Below are 22,356 nucleotides of genomic sequence, written 5' to 3' on the forward strand. Positions count from 1 at the left end.
TGCTATTCAAATAAGGCACACGGCAGTAAAATCAGATGGCTATTACCATTCATGGATAGCTGTGGCAACAGGTAACAACAGCTGAGCGGATAGAAGCGTGCTTTCTAGCAAAATGACTTCAATTTCTACTTCAATTTTATTTTGTTTGTTCGGGAATATGTTTGCTATGCACAAATTACAACCAGATGCATGGATTCCTGCTGCCTGGGCACCTTGAGTCACTGACACTGAAATAAAATAAAATCAATTATAAAATCAATATCAATCCTACTTTTTTTTCTGAACGCAAACAGAAAGAAGAGAAACATTACTGTTTGTTGCTTTTCTACTAAGAATGAATAGTCAACCTCCCTCAAGTGAGAGAGAGAGAGAGAGAGAGAGAGAGAGAGAGAGAGAGAGAGAGAGAGAGAGAGAGAGAGAGAGAGAGAGAGAGAGAGAGAGAGAGAGAGAGAGGGGTAAAGAAAGAGTCATTAAAAAACTGCAGTAACACTGTAGCTGGTAAATCCAATTAGTGAACCACATGAACACACACCTGAATCACTTTAATGAGCGAGAACCAACAACTGTGTCTATTTAATAAGGTGCCAATGACCAAAGGTGTGGATGGAGAGGAGTGGAACCACCAAGGCTGATAAAAAGGCTCAAGAAAGTTAGCGAAAAAAACACACACACACACACACAAGCTCTGGCCCCATATCTTCAAACCTGTGATGGTTGTTGTCATCTCATTTTTAAATCTCCATGTACGTCCCTTGTGGCTCAGTAAAGCACTGTGGGGACAAACCTGTTGGCGAAAGTGCTTTAAAAATATATTTGACTAGACTTTCTCTGAACGACAATGACCAGGGCAAGGTCCCCAGCACCCGTCTCCACGGCGATAAGCCAGCCAGCCAGCCAATCAAAACTGGGCACGCGTTCAGCACTGGAAGGCGCTGAATAGAAGGAAGAGGAATATTTAGGCAAATGTTTTTTTTTTTTTTTTTAATTCAGGGCTGGGTGGGTTCCTCTGTTTATACAACTGAAAGCAATAATGTTGCTGTATTTGTAGACGTTCTGATATCAGAAGAGGATGAGAGAAAGGGAGGGAGGGGGCTCTCCTCTTCATCAGTGTTTGTTTATCTTACAGTCTGCTATTGCTTGTAGATTATAACCCCCTCCTCTCCTCTCCTCCCAAACTCCCCTCTCTCTCTCTCTCCCCCTCTCCCTCCATCTCTGTGGGGAGTTTTTAAAAAAAGCCTTGGACCGCACACCCCCGGAGAGTTTGGAAATGCCCGACCACCAGTTTATGAACGCAGCCCAAACATTTGGTTTGGAGACACGGAGGCCGATCCAAGTGATAAACAACCGCAGAGAAAGTACATGGTGGGAGGGAGGAATTCTCCCAGCTAACCGCCTCTAATTCGATCAGACCGGCTGTCTGTGCGTGTGTGTGCGTGTGTGTGTGTGTGTTTGAGTGTGCGTGAGTGATGGAGTAAGCGCTGCTACTGGTGACCCGGTGAACCGATATCCATCACAGTTTATGCGGAACAAATGCACATTAACACACACACACACACACACACACACACACACACACAAAACTTGGTGGTACAGTTTGGGGCTGGCATTTCTGCTGGGGTGAGGAGGGGTGTGTCAGTAGGAAGCCCATTGTCTGTTGCCACGGCAACGGTGGGAGGAAGGGGGTGGAGAGGGGGGCCAGAACGAGCCAGGCAAATTGGGTTAGAGACCATTATCTATAGTCACCACAACAACTTGCATTGTCCTGGGGAGACCTCCCATATCTGCACAGACACACACACACACACACACACACACACACACATTCTTGCACCCTCACACTCCATTAAGTGGTGGCTCGTGGCTCTACAGATTTTTGCCATGTCAGCTGAACTACTTCATAGGTGAAGTGATAAATGATGTGATAAATGACTTGTGTGTGTGCATGCATACGTACATGCGATATGTGTGTGTGTATGTGTGTGTGTGTGTGTGTGTGTGTGTGTGTACTATCACTATACTCTTTGAGAAGAGATCCGCCTCATCTCCATTCCCTTTTCTTCCCTTTCAGCACAAAGAAAATTCACAAACCACCTTTCCGCCTGCCACATGGGACCGGATCTAAACTACAAAGCATCTCGGCTTATTCAGAACCCAGACGCTCTGACCAGCCTCTTGGCTTCACCTTAACAAGCACCCAGGGGTGCCACCAAAACAAAACAAAGCACTTTGGGGCCGGTGGTTAGAGAGACCATCCTCCAATCAGACAGTCACAGCTTCGCCCGATCACACTCTCCTAATCAAGACAATGAACCCCTGCCTGGCGAAATGTGAGGGATTGGGGGAGGGGGAGAAAAACTCATAATTGCAATGTATGAGTAACATGGCGATTGAAATACTCAAACAAAAAAAAAAATCAAAAAGTAATACTATGGCTGGGTGATATCGTGATATGAGCCTATATATTGGCTGGGATTTTAGTTCTCGTAATATTGTGAAATAACTTAAATGTTACTTGTTTACTACTACACATTTTTCTGAACTTATTAGTAAAATGAACAATGATTGGCTTTACCTGCTCATCATATCTACATTACTCTTACTGATTGCACATCATCATTATTACTTATTTTCAGAATTTTCTTGTGTGTAAATATCTTATGAAAGCACGAATACTCATCCCCAAAAATATCATCACATGATCGATATGGAGGCATTCGGTTTAAAATATTGTGATATTTGATTATGTCAATATCTCCCGGCTCTAACTAAAACCACAAATTCCTAAAACCGTACAACTGTCCCAGTGTGCCATCATCGATCTGACTGTGAGCCCCCTCTCCAATATCAGTGACCAAGCACTATCCCACTCCGTTTGACCCAAAAGTGATCATGTGTCCACCTCTGCGGCCATTTTGTGTCCGTTCGACATTGCGCGCCGGTGTCCTTGCACTTCCCCAGGTTCTCATTACAGCATGTTAGGGAGTGGGAGGCTGGACTAATTCTAAAATGGAGGGGGGTGTGGCCAAGGGGGAGGCGAGGTGGGGGGGGGGGGGGGGGGGGGATTAGATTTTAAATGAAAATCCATCGTCTTAATTGGTTTTACCGTCATAAAAAGACAACAGAGATCAGGGATCGCAATCATCTAAAAAGGGTGAGGGATGATGCATGCATAGAAACATCAGACACTCACAAACGCTCATATCGACATATCGCTTTACATGCTAAAGGTCAGAAACAGAACGCCGTGCTTCGTTATCGATCCAAACGATATATACAGTATCAAGCCGAGGCAGATGCGTCACCATGCGACACGCCCTTCTACTATCCTCCGAAACCTCCCGTGTCCATCTCCCGTCCAGCATCCGCTCCCAGCACGAAACACGGATTAAAGTCTATAAAGGATGGGATATTTTGGCTAGAAGATAATGCAGGGATGTGTACAGTGATGGCCAATGTAGAAGCACTCCATCATGCATTTAAGCTGCATCTATCCTACCTGTCAGTATATTGTAACACAAAACTGTAGGATCTTTCAACACAACTGGCAACCGGATCATTCTGACAGCTGAAAAGAGCAAACGATTTTTCCAGCAATTGGAGCCAAAGTGCAGTAAGTACTTCAGCAAGCATGCAGTAAAAAGAGGGACTTCTAACACGCCGGCTTCTGTAGATATATGAGCATTATGTCTAGAAAAATAAATCCCTGTTAATACATCCGCCTCTTATGTTTTTGTTTTAGGGTGGGTGCTGCAAGGCGTTCGTTCACCCTTATGAAACGGATGAAACTTGTCACTGAGGTTGATGCAGCACTTACAACTTGTGAAATGTTGACTGGGTGCCTTTGATTCAGTCAGTGGGCGGAAAACAGGTTTGTCACCACTGACCAACTCATGTTTCAAGCACATCTAGATGGAGTGACACTGTAGGGAAATTCTTAAGGGCGGACAGGCGACTCTGAAATATGCCATACATGAAAGAATCTGTTGTTGGATACATCATTTTTGCAAATATTTATCCAAATATTAATATCACTGATGATAGCTTGTAAAAAAAAACAACTTATAGTGAAATCATACAGTGGAACCAAGCATAATGCACAGTGATATTTTTTAGAAGTGGAGGCCTACACCTTAAAGAAGATCTAACCACGCTGACACAGCAGTTCACATGTGAGGAGACACTTCCCCTCTCTCACCTCTCCCCCTGACTAATGACTTGTTAACAATCACACACTGAATCAGGCCTCTATGCAGTGGGTGGAAACATTTACACAGCATCCACCCATAACAGCTGTGCTGCTCTTCACTGGTTTATTTATTCAAGGGTTTCATTCCAAAGTCATATAGTCACCATTTGAAGCGTGACACCTATTCTGATAAAAAGGAACGCTTACATGAAATTAAAACCTTACTGAATATTATTTGACGTTATTAGTAGTCTTGAGCTCATAACTTACTAAATAATTCAATTATCTGTGATTTAAAAAATATTAAAGGATAAGGCTGGTGTTTTTTAATGCATTTCTTACCGTCAACAAATCCTATGAAAACAACAAAATCAGCAATTAATTTGTTCTGCTAACAAGTCTCGTCCATGTAGCCGGTGCCCAATGAAGCCATGTCCCAGCAGCCATAGAACTCCATTGTATTAAAAAAACGATTAAAAACACGTCACAGAGCCATGCCGTTGCTCTGGGCAACATATTTCATCATCACGATGCACCCGGGCCGCCTGCAAACATGTTTTCCATCTCAGGAAAGTAGTTCCGTAGCACTGAAAATAGTCCCCGTCGTAATGAAGAATTTGTTCCCATTTGAATTTGAACTACAACAGCTTGACTTTCCATGGTAACAGTTAGAGATTTGTAAAATTGAAACTATGTCTTTGTGAGCTGTATTTAAAGCTTTTTAGCTTACAATTGGAGCCAGTGACTTCCGGGTTGACGGTTAAAAAGGGAACGTGGGAAGTAACGGGAGTAGAGCGAATGCATTGCTGATTTTGTTATTTTCATAGGATTTGTTGACGATAAGAAATGCATTTAAAAACACCAGCCTTATCCTTTAAGTGATGAGCATCGGGCAACAAATACTTCTCAAAATGGATATAGTGGTTATAGAGTGTTTTGCAATGAAACCCGCAAATTCAGAAGTTGTACTGGCCTGATAAGAGCAGCCTTCCGTCGCCTAAGCGTGAGAGCGAATCTCTCTCAGCATCTCTCTCGGTCTCACTCTCAGCCTCTTAAGTGCATCGCTGACCGTAATTTCCCCCTCACTTCTGCTTTAAATGACCGCTTAGCTAACCTTTTTATGGGCCGTTCCTCCATTAGCAAACAAGGCTGTTTGACTGGAGAGATGGTGAGACGATGAAACCTCACCCAGCCGGACCGGGTTACCATGCAGCGCTTCACCTCGCCTCTTCGGACTCCTTTTATCTACAGCAGCACACTTCCTCATTCACCCGCCCCTCCTTCCTCTCCCATGCACGCACGGAGAACCGCATGTGCACACACACACACACACACACTGCTGAGTCATTTGTGAGACTCATCTGACGTGTCCAATCTTGTGCTCTACCAGTGTTATGTTTCCTTAGTGTGTGTGTGTGTGTGTGTGATGGTTATACTGTGATAAGATACCCCTTACACCAACCAAAAGCTCCTTTCACAGTCGACCTCCTGGTTTCTCCCTCCATCAGAGACTTGCTGTTCCTCCTGTGCCATTAGGGAGACAGAGATAATAGTTCTTCTTCTCCTGTTCTACCACTGGCAGTATCAAGATAATTACTTCTTCTCTTGTCACTTTGGTGCAGGATTGTAACAACTACTTCCTCTCCTACGTTTCCTCCGGTAACACTGGGGGACAACAGTTCTCCTCTCCAGTAGCAGAATCAGAGAGTAGTTCTTCTTCTCTTGTTCCTCCTGTAGCAGTACCAGAGTAGCTCTACTTCTTTTCTCTCTCCAGTAGCAGAATGAGACAGAACAACTCTTCTTCTGTTGTCTCTCCAATAGCAGGGGAAATCGTTCTTCTTCTGTTGCATCTCCAGTAGCAGTATCAGAGTAGCTCTTCTTCTCTTGTCTCTCCAGTAGCAGAATAAGACAGAACAACTCTTCTTCTGTTGTCTCTCCAGTAGCAGGGAAAATAGCTCTTCTTCTCTTGTCTCTCCAGTAGCAGTACAGGAGAGTAGCTCTTCTTCTGCTCTTGTCTCTCCAATAGCAGGGAAAGCAGCTCTTCTTCTTTTGTCTCTCCAGTAGCAGTACAGGAGAGTAGCTCTTCTTCTGCTCTTGTCTCTCCAATAGCAGGGAAAGCAGCTCTTCTTCTTTTGTCTCTCCAGTAGCAGTATCAAGGAAAGTAGCTCTTCTTCTCTTGGCCTTTGGTTCACTGGTTCTGTGAGTCAGATGTCAAGAGAAAGCCAGGGTGCTAAGTGGGTTTCAATAATGCAGGCAGGGTGAGGGGCACAGGAGGGGTGTGTGTGTGTGTTGTGTGTTAGGGCAGAGGTAGGGTTTATGTGTGTGTGCACGGGTCGGTACATGGATTGAGGTGGGAGGCTGGGAAAAGCTGGTGGAATGCCTCCATTCCTTCGGCCTCATCTATAATTCAGCTCTGTAGCGGTCTGTGAGGCGTCTCTCTCTCTGTGCAGTAAAGGTGGATTCTCTCTCTCTCTCTCTCTCTCTCTCTCTCTCTCTGCACAGCAGCTGTGAGCAGCAGTTTGAGAAGCCATGATTTCTGTCAATCTGATTGAATGAGGATAGGCTTGTGTTCAGTGTAATTTTATGATGATTAGGCCATGATTGTCACACACACAATGAAAATCGGCGGGACGACTAGAATCAATCTCCTTCCTTCCTTCCATCTGTCCGTCCATCCATCACACACACACACACAATATCTCACACACCACTGATTGGATGTTGATGAATCTTGGGAAATGATGCATGTCACCACTCTGTTCTGGCATTTTCAAAACTACAATGACTGGCCCACAGGGGGCGCTACAATTACAGGTCAAAAAAAAAGGTGAAATATTTGTCACCGATTGATCCAGAGGGGGACTGCATCATTTGTGGAGGATGACTTGTTAGCTTTGATTAGTAGTAGCAGCAGTAGCAGCAACAGTAGTAGTAGTAAAAATTCTGCATAATACATTGTGTTTTTGTACGTGTATATTCTTGTTTGTAATTAGAAAAGCTGAACAATCATTGTACCTCGGGGACAATGGAGCAGTGCTAAACTGACTTACTCTCTTTTCCTCCATCGAGGCTGATTCAGCCATTCCCTTCGTGCACTTCCTTCCTTCCTTCCTTCCTTCTTTCTCTGCTGTCCCTTTCATTCCCCATCTCTCTCTCTCTCTCTCTCTCTCTAAACACTCTGATATCAGCAGTTCACAGAAGCAGTGGGGAGACGTTGAGACCCTGCCGTACCATTTCCGCTATTTTTTTCCCCTTTCTCTCAATCTCTAGAATATTATGTCTAGAATATTCCATTCCAATGTGAGACGACGACCCTGATCTTGGTTTAGTTGCACGGCGCTATTTCCACTCTCCTCCCCTGTCTTTCTCTCTGCCCGTATTTAAATGTCACATATGCTTGTGTAGGCTGCTATGCTTTCAGTGAATTTGATTGAATGATGTGCTGAATTAAGTAGAATGTCACTTTATGATGATTATGATTAGAACTTTTATTATGGCATTTGTTATTATAATAGCAGTACCTACTAGTGGTGTTGTTGGCTTGCGTATGTGCGTTGTGGGATTTGCGAGTTTTTGAGGGTTTTAGTTCTTTTTTTCTTCTGTTTTACCGTTAAATATTTCATGAAAGAACATCAAAAATCAAAGTCTCTCAAACAGTCTCTCTGTCTGCTATCGCTGGCTGCTCTCCTGTCGAAAGTGCCGGTGAGAAACTGTCCACCCTGATCTTGGAGCAGCTGGAGCTGGAGCTTTTCCCCTATTTAATTGTCTATATTCCAGACTAGAGATTGATTTCAGCTGATGTAACGCAACCTCCGGCGGACATATTGAAGGTCCTCAGCTCTTGCACAACAATGGCGATGAACAGATTTGTGTTTCTAAATGTATGACTTGGCCTTCTCAACAGAACTGAAGGGACGTAGTTATGTCTGTGTTGGGAAATGGGAAATGATTATTTCATTTGTGTTTAGATAATGTTGTTAGCTAGCTAACCATAGTATCTGGTCAGCTAACCATCACTGTTTTGTTGTAAACACATCTGATTTGCACACTATGTATCTAGTAGAGGCTAGCGTTAGTAGGCTACTGGCATGTGACCATTAACATTGGTTGCTTTGCTAAATTAGCCTGCTGGCTAGTTAGCTTGGTAACTGCCAAAAATCAGCCGTTTGTTCTGGTCAACTGACTCTTCTTATATGCAACTCGTATTGCTTTGGAGTAGAGACTAGGGCTGAAGTCAAGACTGTTTACTGTGTCACAACAACAAAGTTAGAGATAAATCTTCCTTATCAGACTCTTCACTTTAACTTGTAACATTACTGACCTACAAGCACACTACAGCAATCTGTTTTAGGCATCTCTCTGTTTTTCCTGGTTGTTCAACATTTAGAAATTACTTGCGTACAGCCAATTCTCCATTGGACCTCCATGATGGAACCAGACATGGTTGCGAGGAGATTTCCGATGCAACTGCAAAGCCTCTGTCCCGTCCGCTGCTCCGCTCCGATCACCGTCACACCAGAGGAGACGCTGACCCTGATCTCGGTTCAGTTTTCCTTCCCCGTCTTTCCTCGACAGTCTCTAGAATATTCTCTATCCTGAAAAGCTGATGACTCCCCGACCCCGCCGCTGTCGGTTCAGTTGCAGCAGTCTCCGGCCTAGCTGACTGAACTCCAAATTAAAAATGGTAAGCCAATTACAGATCAGTGGCCTACGGGAAAACTTCCACTCCGGTAGAAAAGCTTTGCGTACATCTTTCCAATTTCCTACAATCCTCTGCACCGCACATCTTGTGCAGCTACACTAATGAACAGCGCTCTCTTAAAAAGCAATCTTCACTGCGGTGATTCATTCCTTTAGTCATTCGTAGCATCCATCCTCCTCTTTGCCACGCCCACCCACTTCTCCTCCGCTTGGGGCTGAAAGGCCAACCGCTACACCCTGGCTCCGGTTAGCTCCTTACCGGTCCGTATTGTGATTGCACGGCAGATCGGGCTGAGTCATGCTAGCGTTCGGGTAACATCGGCGGTAATGACAGGGCTCGGCAGATCATCTTGACGGTAAACAAAGAGGCTCTCCTTGTTGCGGTCCTTTCCCCAGGTGTGTCATTATTTTCAAGACGGGATGAAAACACCAATTCTGTCTTCACACTCCTCTCCCACCTTCCCTTCCTCTCTCCCTCTCTCTCTCTCTCTCCTCTCGGTCGCTTGCTGAACTGAGAATTGTTTGCTGCAAGAACTACCGCTTCTATTTGTGCCTCAAGTATTGAATTGTGTGTGTCTGTGTGTGTGTGTGTGTGTGTGTGGCAGTGAGAGAGTGTTAGAGGGGTGGCGGTGGTTTTACCAATGGATCTGTGTGTGTATGTGTGTGTGTGTGTATTATGCAGGTATTGAAAGCGCAGACCTACCTGTGTTTCTCTGCGTCTGTGTGTGTGAGAGAGAATGGAGTGGCAGTGGCTGCAAGTGGGTTTGCCGGTGATTCTCTCTATGTGTGTGTGTGTGTGTGTGTGTGTGTGTTTCCCCATGTATACACACACCTCAGTGCACGCCAGCCTTTCTGAAAAGCATACCTGCCCGTACTCGTTATATCCTTTCATCTCTTTTGTCGCCCTCCTCAATCCACAGCGCCGGCGCTGCATCCTCTCATGTTGAAAGCATCACAGCAGCCGGCCGGCGTTACATTACACGACATCAACCCGGCCGGCGCTCCTGTGAATCGGCAAGGTCAAGACACCAGTCTGCTGTGAGCCCTCGACTCTCCAATCAAAACGGCTTACAACGGCTTGGGAGTTGAGCCCTATCGCACCAAATATCCTCCCTACACACAGGCCTGGGATTAGCTAAAGTAGGTCAACCCCAAAAAACAATAAAGAGTTGTAAGGGGCCAAACGATTCGTTGACAGACTCCTATTATGTGTGTGGCTCCCGCATTATTCATTGTTAATAAGGAAACAGGAAGATAGGAGTCATTAGAAAGGTTCCATTTTGGCTCTGGTTTAAGCCTGATGGTCTTTGCATTAGTCTACGGTTCGGCCGGTAATTGCTGAATGCACGGAATTGGGCTTGATGGACCCAGAGAACGGCGCCATTGTGTCTAGTATTGTTGCTGTGTTATGCATAAAGAAATAGGATACTGACCGCTGAAAAGTAGCCATGTTGGCTCAAAAAAAACAACCAACCCACAATCATGAAATTGACAACCATACATTCAATTCTTGCAGCGGTTGCTCAATCAAACTCCCTCTCTCACAGGCGACAAGGCAAACAGGCGTTCTGATGCTGGTGTAGTGTGTACTGCGGCAGCAAATCAGTGATGCTCAACCCCGCACCGAGTAACAGGAGGAGGACAGGAGGCAGGCGCAAAACCTGAAAGCAGCCCGTTCGGCCTCAGCAACCGTTTTTAATTACAGGTCGATGGCAGGCACTCGAGGAGAAAGAGTGATCAGAGAGAGAGAGAGAGACGGGGGGGGGGAGAGAGTGATCAGAGAGTGAAGGAAGAATATGAAGAGCGAGTAAGAAGGTGAGCAGAGAGAGAAAAACAGAGAGATGGCACAGCTAGAGGAAGAAAGGGGTGGTTTTAAAGGGGAAGTTTCAGGGTAAGAAAAGAGTGAGAGCAAGTCAGTGGTGCAGCGGAGGATGGGTGATTGTGTATGTAAGAGTGAGGGAGGGAGAAAGAGAGACAGAGAGAGATAGAGATGTGGGGGAGGGATGCATTGAAAGCACCGAATAAGGAAAGAGCCAGAAGCTGTGTATGTGATGGAGACTATAGGAGAGATTACAGGGAAGAGGAGAGTTGGATGGGAGGGGGAGGACGGCGAGGGAGAGGAACAGAGAGGAGTGAAACGGTGACAGACAGAAATGATGGAGGGTGTGTGAAAGGAGGCTGGCACATATTACAGAAAGAAAGAAACAAAGAGAAATATAAGGAGATATGGAGGAAAGCGAGACAGACAGACAGAGAGCGAGATGAAAGAGAGAATCAGCCCGCTCCCGTCGGCCTTGCGATCCTGAAAACAGCGGAGAGCCGAGACTAAACCTTGGATCAGCCCCACTCTTCCTCGCCCTCCTGTCATCTCCTCTTCCTCACTTCCTCTCTACCTAAAAAAAAAAAAAGGCAACCCATGAAGGCCCCCGAAAAGCACTCAGCGGGCACCACCAGCCCCATGATGTCACACAACAGTGATTCGACCTGTACCCACTTCATGAAAGCGTTTGTATTGTCTGTTCTAAACACCCGGTGTCTGGTAGCTCTTTACCGGGAAAAATCCTCTAGTGCACAGGAAGTGATACGTTTTACATTTCCGGTTTGTTTGGAATAAGTAGAAGAAGAACTGGGTAGTTAGCATGAGCAGCGATAGCCACCATGGCTGAACAGACAAAAAAAAGAGAAACTCAAACTGCATCAACAGAAAATTCAAGGAAGAAGACGACGACACAGTCCCGCCCACACTGCTTGATTGACAGGTGATCTCTGGGAAGCGCAGTGCAGAAACACCACAGCAATAAGCGCTTAGCAACATATCGCCATAATAAAAAATAAAAAAATACAGACCTTGCAGATTACCACTTTAACTTTAAATCCATATATCCATCTCATTTCTAATAACTACCAAATAGAAGTTCTATGTCCAAAACCCAGAAATCCTGAAAAAAACAAAGAATCCAATCTCTGATAAATGGAGGAACTCATAGATTGACAATAAGCTTTTCACAGATTCTTTATCTGATGAACTCACAACGCTGATCTAGTTTATTGCGCACAAACGCTGCAACTTCAATCCAACATTATGTAGGCTAACATCTTTTACTGTCATTTTACAATTCTGTTATTCTGTTATTGCTTCACCTACAGTATTGTCATTCCTTGTATTTAGTCCTCTTTCGGCCAATATTTGAATAAAACATGAGTCTACAGTATATTGTCATATGTTGCCTTTCTGTCTTCTTTAAGGCTACTTATTTTTCTTTTTTTTAAATCTGTGAATTACAGATGGCGAGGTGTAAGCACCAGATAAACACTGAAGCATGTCTGATCGTTTCAGCTTTGCATAAGAGGAAGTGGTGCAGCTGCATGCTGCTGCGAACTGACAAAGACTGAGGAGTTCCCTTAAGGAAATGAAAGTGGAAGATGTGATGTAGAAGAGAGGCACTAAGCTGGCATGAGTGTTGCTTGACATGGCTGGCAGGTGTCTGTGTGTGTGTGTGTGTGTGTGTGTGTGTTGCATAATCTGTGTGTGTTGCATTTACATTTTAGGTATTCAGCTTCCGTTCTCCTCCAGCACGACTTACCATGAGTGCAACAGAAGAAAAAGCTTAAGTACCTAGATCACCGACATTACAAGCAACCAGTGGAGGTTAAGGGTCAGCGCCTCAGACAATACATATAACAAATACTCCTGTGTCCCTACAATATTCATGTATAATTGAGTAGTAGGCTAAAAAAGAAAGAAGCAGAAAGAGACTGCAAGAGACAGACTGGAAGAGAGACTGAAAGAAACGAGAAAGAGAATGAGGCCCCCGAAGAGAGGGAAATGGTGACAAGAGGTGTTACCTATGTGCGGCATGTCTATAAGGGATGTGTGTGTGTGTGTGTGTGTGTGTGTGTGTGTGAGTGACAGAGAGAGACAAGACAAGAGGGAAAGAGAAGTGTCTTGACAACAGTATTGAGAACAGCTTCAGTCCTCCTTGGATTGCTGTCATCCAAGTCCTGAAATGTGAGCAGCAAGATATTGGATGGTTCAAGAAATCCTCCAGCTTTTTTTAAAGGGATGACGAAGGTGAAAATCCACTAAATGTGGTGATTCACAAACCGCTTTCAAAGCCGACACATGCTGCTAATTGAACATTCAACTTAATGTGTGTAACTGCCTATGCAATTGTGATTTTCTTACCTCAAAGTTAAAGTCCTTTCTCATTTGGCGGTTCCATTATTCCGTCCACCCCGTATGAGATACGAGTGTTTAAGTGCTTGCAGGGTGTGTGAGTCACTCTAAACTGAATTGTGAATGAATTCACAGGAATTGGCAGGTTGAGTTGTAACCCTGCACCACCTCTCCTCCCTGCTGAAAGAGTCATATAGTACAGGCCGCAGGGCCAGCTGACTGATTCCAGCAAGAGGCCAGTTGGTTGACTCATACCACAACAACACAGCTCTCCTCACACAACCCCAAAACGCATGTTCAGACCTGCATGATTGGCACACACACGCACACACACACTCTCACACACACACAAACACCCTCTGTGTAAACCCCTCACGTTGCCCACAGTGAGTTTTCAAACAGCATGGCGTATTGACCAGCAGTTGTTACTGTACGTTCAGGAGCGACGGTGTCAGAGTGGGTTTGGCAGATGTCTGTGGCTTTGGCGTTGTCCAGACTTGTAGCGTGCCCGCTGCCAAATGCAATCACCAGACTTGTCTCTGCACTCCACAGCTCACTTATCTGTCTCTGTTACAGGAACAGTTCGGGAGGCGCTGTGCTCGCTGGGAATTCAGAGCTGTTGGCTGTGACTGTGTGTGTGTGTGTGTGTGTGTGTGTGTGTGTGTGTGTGTGTGTTTGTGAGACAGGAAGCGTATGTCTATGAGGTTGAGAAAGAAAAAGGCGTGTGTGTGTCTTTCTGCTGAATGTGTATGTGAGACAGGGTACATGTCTATGCGTGGGTGAGAGAGAAAATGTGGTTGTGCGTGTGCGCTTATCGCTAAGATCGCTGTGAGCCTGCATGCCACACCTAACTTTCAGACTTTAATTTTAGCAACCAACAACAAACAGAACAAATTCTTAATACCGCACTCCCTTTAACACAATCCACGCCTCTACTGTGGCTTAAAATCCCCCTCTGACCCGTCTCTACCCCTCCGCCGACTCATAAAGGATGAGTCACTTCGCGACACATATGTGCGGCTAGTTTGCGACCACATGCGTTCGTGTTACTTTTCGTCGCAACACATGCCAAACGCAGCACGACGCGACACCACGAGCCGTCTGCTCCGAGCTCGATGTCGGAGCGTCGGCGGCGGGCCGTGAAGCCTGTTCTTGGGGAGGTTTCTGGAAAACGCAGTGACCGCTGACCTACTTCCAGGCAGAGCGACGTCCTGCATGTTTTTAATCAGGCTCTTCTCGTGCAGGCGTGGGCTGCAGGAAGCCGAGGCGTGGATGTGGAGGACAAGCGAAAAAAAACACATCAACACTATACGGGTCTGGCTGGTGTGCAGAGCAGGCCCGCGGAACAGAAAAGGTGATCCTGCGATGTCACCCGTGGCGGCGGGGAAATGCAGGTGCCGCTTCAAATCTGCTTCCCGCCGTGTTGCCATAGAAACCGCACATTAGGAGCAGCAGATGACGCACATCAATTCTCCCTTTCACCAAGATTCATCCGGGACAAAGCGCGTCACGGGAGGAGCAGGTGGTCCTAATATTTTGGATGTCAAGTGTAGAGCGCTGCTGCTGCTTCCAACTGATCTGGGGACAGTTCGGTATTGTACCTCCACATAGATGGGAGTATTACGGGTGAGGCGCCAGCTGAGCGCAGAGCAGTGCTGAACTAAGTAATGTCATTAGCTGTTATGTAACGCAAAATGGACAGGGGGAGAGAGAGAGAGAGAGAGAGAGAGAGAGAGAGAGAGAGAGAGAGAGAGAGAGAGAGAGAGAGAGAGAGAGAGAGAGAGAGAGAGAGAGAGAGAGAGAGAGAGAGAGAGAGAGAGAGAGAGAGAGAGAGAGATGTGCGACTGAGCCTCCTATGCGCTGTGATGAAAACAGTCATTCATATGGCGTTTGGATCGTGCAACAGTCACAGATTACTTGGAGAAGGACAACAACACCCATTTCATTCCATCACTGCACATCAGCGAAGCGTTCAGCTCTGTATTCAGGTCACGCTCTCCTGTCATGTGGCGTCCATCTTGACCATGCGGCGCCCCAGCTAGCCGGCTAGCATCTCAAGTGCTCATATCTCCGCTGACCTTTTCCCTCTCGACGGCACGCGGCCCACCTGCACTCGCAGCGCTAACTGGAAAGGTCAGGAATGTAGAGGAAAAGGAAAATAAAAAAAAAAGATGAGAAGAAAAATGTCAGGCACCCTGAGCTACTTGTCAGCGGGGCTTGTGTTGGAGAAGAGGAGGGAGCGCGCTAGCGTGTCCGATCCCTCAGAGAGCTGGGTAAATAACCCTGGGCTGTTTGCTGCGCTCCCTTCCCTGCTAGCGCTCATGCTAATCTTCACACGGGCATGCACATTCACACACACACACACACACACACGGACAAAGACAAACACAGATAACACCTATTGTCACCATTTTCAATCTCCCCCTATTTGACACCTCATTCTCTTCATTTCTTCTGTGCTCTCGTCTTGTGTCTCTCTCTCTCTCTCTCTGTCTTTCTTCTCTCCCCCTCTCTCCCTCTCCTCCACCCTGCTCATCCCTCTCTCTCTCTCTCTCTCTGTCTCTCTCTCTCTGTCTTCCTCTCTCCTCCAGGGCTTTAGGAAACAGAAAATAAGATTCTACCAGTTTTCTGCCTCCCTAGTCGTCTTGGGTCTACAAAGAATGAAAGGGAAAGTTTGCTGACATTTTAAAGCCTCCACTGCTGCATGGCTTTAGATTATGCTCAGCACAACGCTGAGCTGCTCGCTGTACACATAACATCGCTGAGAGCTCTTGGCGAAGCATTACAGCACATCAATGCGGCCTATTATTCGTTATTATTATGACAAACCACTGGAGGCGACGAAATGATGAGAAACTGCAAATAGCTTCGAGGAATAAACCTAGATAGGTATTTGCTCGAGCAAGTTTAGGCTTTGGGCTTTGCCACTGAAACATGTTTGTCTTCTTATTAACACACAACTACATAAAACAATGAGTAAATGGAGGCAGAAAATTAGATTTGCATCCTTATTTAGTCGTGAACTGGACACTGTACGGCGGGTCAAACTGTTGTGTGAATAGAGGGTGTAGCTACAGTTATGAAACTTCCACTTTCAGCTCAATTGGCACAGTATCTCTAAAATATCTGAAACTAACAAAACTCATGAGAGGAACAACTAATAGTTCCTCTTTTACATAGACTGGTGGTCAATGCCTGGTCCCACTGCGTTGGTACGGATGCGGTTGTGGCGGGGCGACGCCGGCGTACATAAACGGCAAAATGTTCCCTTCAAATGTCAGTAGAAACCCTGCAACCCGGCTGCTTTTATAACTCAATGTTCACACTACCAGAATTTGGTGGTGACAACAGAATTTTTGAATGAGAGTGACTGCGCATGTCTGGTACACACTGGAGCAGACTGAAGTAAAATGACTAGACTCAGACTGTCTGTACGGGTAACAGGAGTCACTCCACTCCTCCGATCTCACGATGGCTGGAAATAATGTCTGTAACCATAGTAACGTTTACTTCAGACCAATATGGCGGCTACCATCGCCTGTATTTTCAGTTTATTTGACACCAGTAACACCAGTAACCAGAGGAGTCAGTTTATCCATAAGATCTTAATAAACCGCCACTGACAGCGGCGTCATATTCTCTTTTTCCATCGCAGAAACTTGATACTTTAAACCGCAACATTTGGGCCAAAGGCCGCAGAACTGGAACAACCGCAATGTTGAGGAAACAGACTGGACTAACTAACTAACTAACTGAATCCGCCCTCAAATTCAGTATCAGTACCTGAAATTTGAAGTTTGGTTATAGAATGCGGTTGTCACTCTCCTTAATAACTGAACTGTGTGTGAAATTTAAAGGGGAGTTGTGAGTTTTTTTAGATGTTTCAAAATAATAGCGATCTCTGCCGAGCCTCTGCGAAACGCGCAGCGAACGGTTGCCATGGTAACGACGGACTCAACTGAAGTGTTACAGCTGAAACTACTGTATAACGCTAAATACAAGGCCTTAGCTGAGGAGATCATTTTAGGGGCTTCATTACCATGAAAAATCATTATTTAAACTGATTTATGTTTCCATCATTATTGGATCTCAGTTCTGTGAGTGCAGTAGTACTCAGGAGAGAGATCCAGTCTTGCTCTGAGAAGACTACAATATGCACTTTGGTATTATATTTATTACTATTTATAATAATATTTTTGTTTTAGACTACTTATTTCTTCTGCACTGACTGAAGAAAGTACATTAAACATTCACAATTAAAAAACATTATCAGTTTATTTTTCAATTGAGCATTGGTCCTGTAATAAAAAATGTTTATTTATGTTATTTTAAGTCATGCTTTCATAAACATATTTAAGGTTTGTTTATTAATTCGGTAAAAATGCATCACCGGAAAAATGTATCTTGCCATCGTAGACATCCCTTAGCCGGCTACTTTTCCCATCTGGCTGGCTACTCAAAAATTTGGGGAACGCCCTGCCTGCATCAACCGTCAACCTCTTTCACCTCGTGTGAAAATAGGAAATATTTAACTACAGGGTAAACATGCCATAAAAAACTTCCCCTGCAAGCCTGAACCAACCAGGGCCCGTGAATGAGGAAGTAGTTTACAGTGTGGAGGAGTGGTACAATAGATAACCAGTGCTTGAAGCTGAAACTTGAGCCACACACACACACACACACACACACAAATACACTAAGCAGATTTGAACCATCAGCAGCACTGACATTTGCATTTCTACACTGAACTGGATATTACGGTTTCATATCTTCTGTTGCTGTTCTGTTCTTCTGATATTTGCATATGAGCTAGTAGTCGTAGTATAGCAGCCATATTTGATCCATACATCTGCACACCTGTACGCTACTCCCAATACGACCCGCTTAGTTTGCAGTCATAATACTACTGGGTGTTTTCGGATTTCTTTAGATGTGATTTTTGCATTTTTAATTAGCTTTTCCTCATCCATGACGTGGCTTCCTGGATCCTATATTACTTGGCAAGACCAAGCAGATTAAAAACATGCAGGACGTCCTTCTGCCTTGAAATACGTCAACGGTCACTGCGATTCCAAAACCATCACAAAAAAAAAAAACAGCTTCTTTGGTCTTCTGTTGAAGCTCCAAACTTAAACTAAGTCTGGAGCTTGATGCATCTGTCAGACCATTGGAGACAATTTGAGAAACGCACAATATGTCCGACTTTGCTTCCGGTGCGTTTCTGCTTTTACGGGGGAGGTTGGGGAAGGGGAGACGGGGATCCATCTGAACGAGCACGCTGCATCTTTGAATGGCACCTCTGACGCTTTTTTCTCTTACTCCGCTGCCACATAAATCAGCCCCAAACACAGAAAGTGGCTGTAGGCACATCCCAAATGAATAAATTATCTCAGGGGGAACGTCAATAGCTCAAACCAATACTGAGACAAAGGAATACCTGCAGACTGAACTTGTTACTAATAATACCTTATTGCACTACTGTATTATTATTTTTTATTAGTTTCAAATCGTGACATCATGACTCAGGCTTTCATTCCAACAAAACCAAAGAGCAGCCAGTTTCACTGATTAGTTCCTCCTCTCTGGTTGCTAATCAGTGAAATCAGCTGCCGTCTTGTCTCTTGGGTCACGATGGCACATGATTGAAAGTCATCTTAGAGTATGTGTAGTTAGTGTATGAGTTAGTGCATGTACATTCCCTTTAACATACAATGAGTGGTATTGGCTGACTCCCATTAAAAGCAACGTTGTTTTGTATGTAACTACCCGTCTGTGTCAGGATCAGAAGAGATCCACCTTGAATGCAATCTACAGAATGAGGACAGTCAGTCCTGGCTTTGTTCTGCTGTCCTGTTCTCTTACTCCCTCATTACAGTAAAAGCAAATTCTCCTTCAGCTGCACAACCAGAAGATCCTGTTTTCTGCCGATTCGATATGTAAAACAAAACGCCACCACAACAACATTCCTACCCCCAAATTCCCCACAAAACACAAACACAGGGCAAATAAGAACAGCTGTAGTGGTAGAAACCCCGCCCAAATCCTCCACTGATACAGGAAAACACACTGCTTAGACTAGCCCTCATAGGGACAGCGGATTGATGGGTAGGCATATATAGGTCTACCATAAAATTTCTAATAAAGACCATAAAAAATAAAGGCCGGTCCCGGTTAAAATATCATTACAGGTACTGGCGCAAAAGCTTTGAAGTTCATTAGGCAAACATAACTCCCCTGTTCAGATCGCTGTACAGCATCGCTCCTGTTTGTTTGTCAATACATGACAGAGATTTAAATATTTTTAATTCACTTCTGTTGCTTTGGCAGTTCTGTTTCATTCCGTTTTGATGCACTGATGCCTTGTTTGCAAGACTGATGAGCAGTGTGTTCTGGTACCACTATGTTACCGATAATAAATCACATTTTATGATAAAGTAGTTAACCGTTTTGAGTGATTATTTCAGACAGATATTTATTATCTTTAGTAGTAGTAATTCTATCTGACATTAGTTGCCTCTATCAGCAATATTTTAGGCTGTAGGCATAAAAAGGCAATTCTGAGCACTTCAGTTCTTTACAGATTAATGGTAAATTGTATAATTTTTAAGCATAGCGGATGCTGTGGACCTGCTAACTAAGAACTAAAGAACTCTCATTTGTTGATGTAAATAATATTGGAAGTTTTGTGAGACAGGCAGTCAGACGGGGAGACCAGACTGATCCAGGATGACTGACGGACGAATAAGAAACTTCTTCCACGCTACGGAAAAGTCGTAAATGAGAGCGCACATCTGCCGCGCGCCCATCAGGACGCTGCGGCTATCTTTGGAGGGGAATGTGAGAGGAGGGCGAACAGAGCGGCGTCTGGCTAATGGCAGCTCATTAAACCTGGGGAGACAACCTGTTAACGATGCGAGCGGCGGGCGAGAGCAACACTCAGGTAGCCCGTTACCCCGAGTGGCGGCTATTAGACGTGTAGGATGACGGCAAAACACACACACACACAGAGATACACACAAAAACACATACAAGCAGACACACACACACACACACACTGTATATAGAGACACACAATATTCAATTATCGCTTCCTCATACTGTATTCACATGCTCTTACATGTGCATGTACACTCACACACGTATCACACACACACACACACACACACACACAACTCAAACACTGCATAATTCCCATACAGCAATGAAATCTAATTGAGTTCTTGGCAATTCAGCAGCATCTGTCCACTCCTCCTCCTCATCTTGACTCTACAGCATTCAATCAGCCACACACACACACACACACACACACACACACACACACACACACACACACACACACACAACAATTACAGAGGGCCTATTAGTGATGTTAAGCCTTCCCAATCGTGATGGCAAGCTTAGAGAGTTCATGACTAATGGCTGCTGTAGATTTGCATGTGTCAGCCTCTGAGTAGTGTTTTGCATATGGGCATGCAGCTGGGACTGGGCCCAGTAACACCAGCACTTACATTACACAGATTTTAACTTGAACTGAAGAATGACACTGTCCTCTATGAGTTTAGATAATGTCTGCACAATTTCTGCTAACTGTTCAGAAAAGTCTTTTGTAATATAATTCTTTCATTTAAAAGGCAGTCATGTAGCAGAGGGTTTCCCCTACGATTGATTAGGTGATGTGGGACAAACTTTCCTTCCATAGCTGGCTACCCTAAAAGTATCTCATTAGTATCCGTTTCAGTGGAGAGCTTTAGTGTCCCATGATGGTCTAAATGCCGTTTCAAAGGCTTTTCCACCCAATTCTCTGGTGGAAACACAGAATAGTTTTGACTTTTTTGCCATAAAAAAAATTCAAATTTAAAAGACACTAAAAATATCAGTGACTTAAACATATCGGTCTTCAAAAATACATATTGGTCAAGCCCTTGCACTGTCACATAGAAGGAAGATAGGGAGACAAAGAATGAAGAACTGTAGAGGAGGAAACGACATTACAATCATTCCTTTGAGTCTCGACCAACATGGTGGCGTGTCCCGCGTAACCAGTCTCCGCACATTCTGGACAGGCCTCCATTTCTAAAAAGCATGGGTTGTCTCTCTGAAAATGAGACCCTTGTTCCTAAAAGCACTGAGAAGTTGACATTTCGGAAGACATCAGGTTCTCACCCGACAGCAGTGACATGCAGCTTGGCCACTTTTCCTCTTGGGACAGACATTTTAAGAAGAATTTCCTCATGATCCTAATCAATTTGGCGAACTTCTGTGTGGGGAAACTGTCAATGTCTCTGCACCAACATCGCCAAGACGAAGGCGATTCAGACTGAAACTTGGAACACAATGTCTTAAGGTGACATCCTAGAATATCTTATACTTGAATTATTTTTTACCAAAAACCATTCAGCAGTTAAAGCCACCTATTCCCACACCACAAATTGGAGAACCGTCCACATACCTGCGTTTGACTCGCAAACACTTCCTAATCATTTTCATGTTGTGATTTTTTTGCTTATCCCATCCATTTCAAAAGACACTCTCCAAGCCTGGAGGTTTGCCCTATGAAGAGTGAGTGTTTGCAGCAACTAAGCTACAATCAGAAAGCCACGCCTCCAGGAACTCTTATACTGTCAAAAGCCCTGAGGAATTGCACTCTAAACCACTGCCATTCTCCTTGCTGACATTATATAAACAAACTTGCTGCTAAACTGTAACAGTAATGCGCACACACACACACACACACACACAAACTTCCCTGGTCATTCAATTTTCTGCTCTTCCCATCATTTACATTTTTGGCATTTAGCTGACGCTGTCATCCAGAGTGAATTTGCTGACTTCGACAGTAGAATCAGCTTAAATTCCTTGATCACCATTATTTAAGCTGCAATTTTTCCTTGATCACCATTATTGCAAGCGACTAATAGTAAGAAGTGCAAGTGCCAGAGCCACAGCAACCTGACAACAGATGGAAAACAGTCCTCCTGTGACCCGTGAATGATCATGTGAGAGAGAAAAGGGCCAGGAAAAGAAATAATGAGAACTGAGAAAAGAGGTAGAAGGTACATTTCTTCTTTTTTTAAATTTTTTTTTTTTAAATGAGAGCAATTAGAGCGAGCAGAGGAGGACAATGTGGGAGAAGGGATATGATTCAGTGGGGTGAAGCGAGGTCATTCCTGAAGCGATGAGGTTTCAGCCTGCAACAGAAACGCAGAGCGACTCTTGTTCTGACTGGGGCGGCGCGGCCATTGTTCATTTTAATGCGTCTCGTTTGTGCATATTTTGTTACGCAAGCGCCTTT

General features: G+C 44.7%; 1 protein-coding gene across 5 annotated transcripts in view; it reads right to left on the reverse strand.

Annotated features, from left to right (window-relative positions):
• Positions 1–22,356, reverse strand: part of mgat3b (beta-1,4-mannosyl-glycoprotein 4-beta-N-acetylglucosaminyltransferase b) — a 51,598-nt gene that overhangs the window by 9,364 nt on the left and 19,878 nt on the right. Inside the window, exon 1 of one of the 5 annotated variants that reach the window (XM_078291134.1) lies at positions 21,514–21,559. The exons of 2 other annotated variants lie outside the window; for them this stretch is intronic. In XM_078291134.1, coding sequence (XP_078147260.1) covers positions 21,514–21,551 — 38 coding nt within the window. In that variant the 5' untranslated portion in view covers positions 21,552–21,559. Of the gene's footprint in view, positions 1–5,300; positions 5,312–21,227; positions 21,257–21,513; positions 21,560–22,356 lie in introns of those variants that run through there. 2 more of the 5 variants (XM_078291143.1, XM_078291139.1) reach the window with 2 other exon arrangements.

Source organism: Centroberyx gerrardi, chromosome 3 (genome assembly GCF_048128805.1).
Source record: "Centroberyx gerrardi isolate f3 chromosome 3, fCenGer3.hap1.cur.20231027, whole genome shotgun sequence".
NCBI lineage: Eukaryota > Metazoa > Chordata > Actinopteri > Beryciformes > Berycidae > Centroberyx > Centroberyx gerrardi.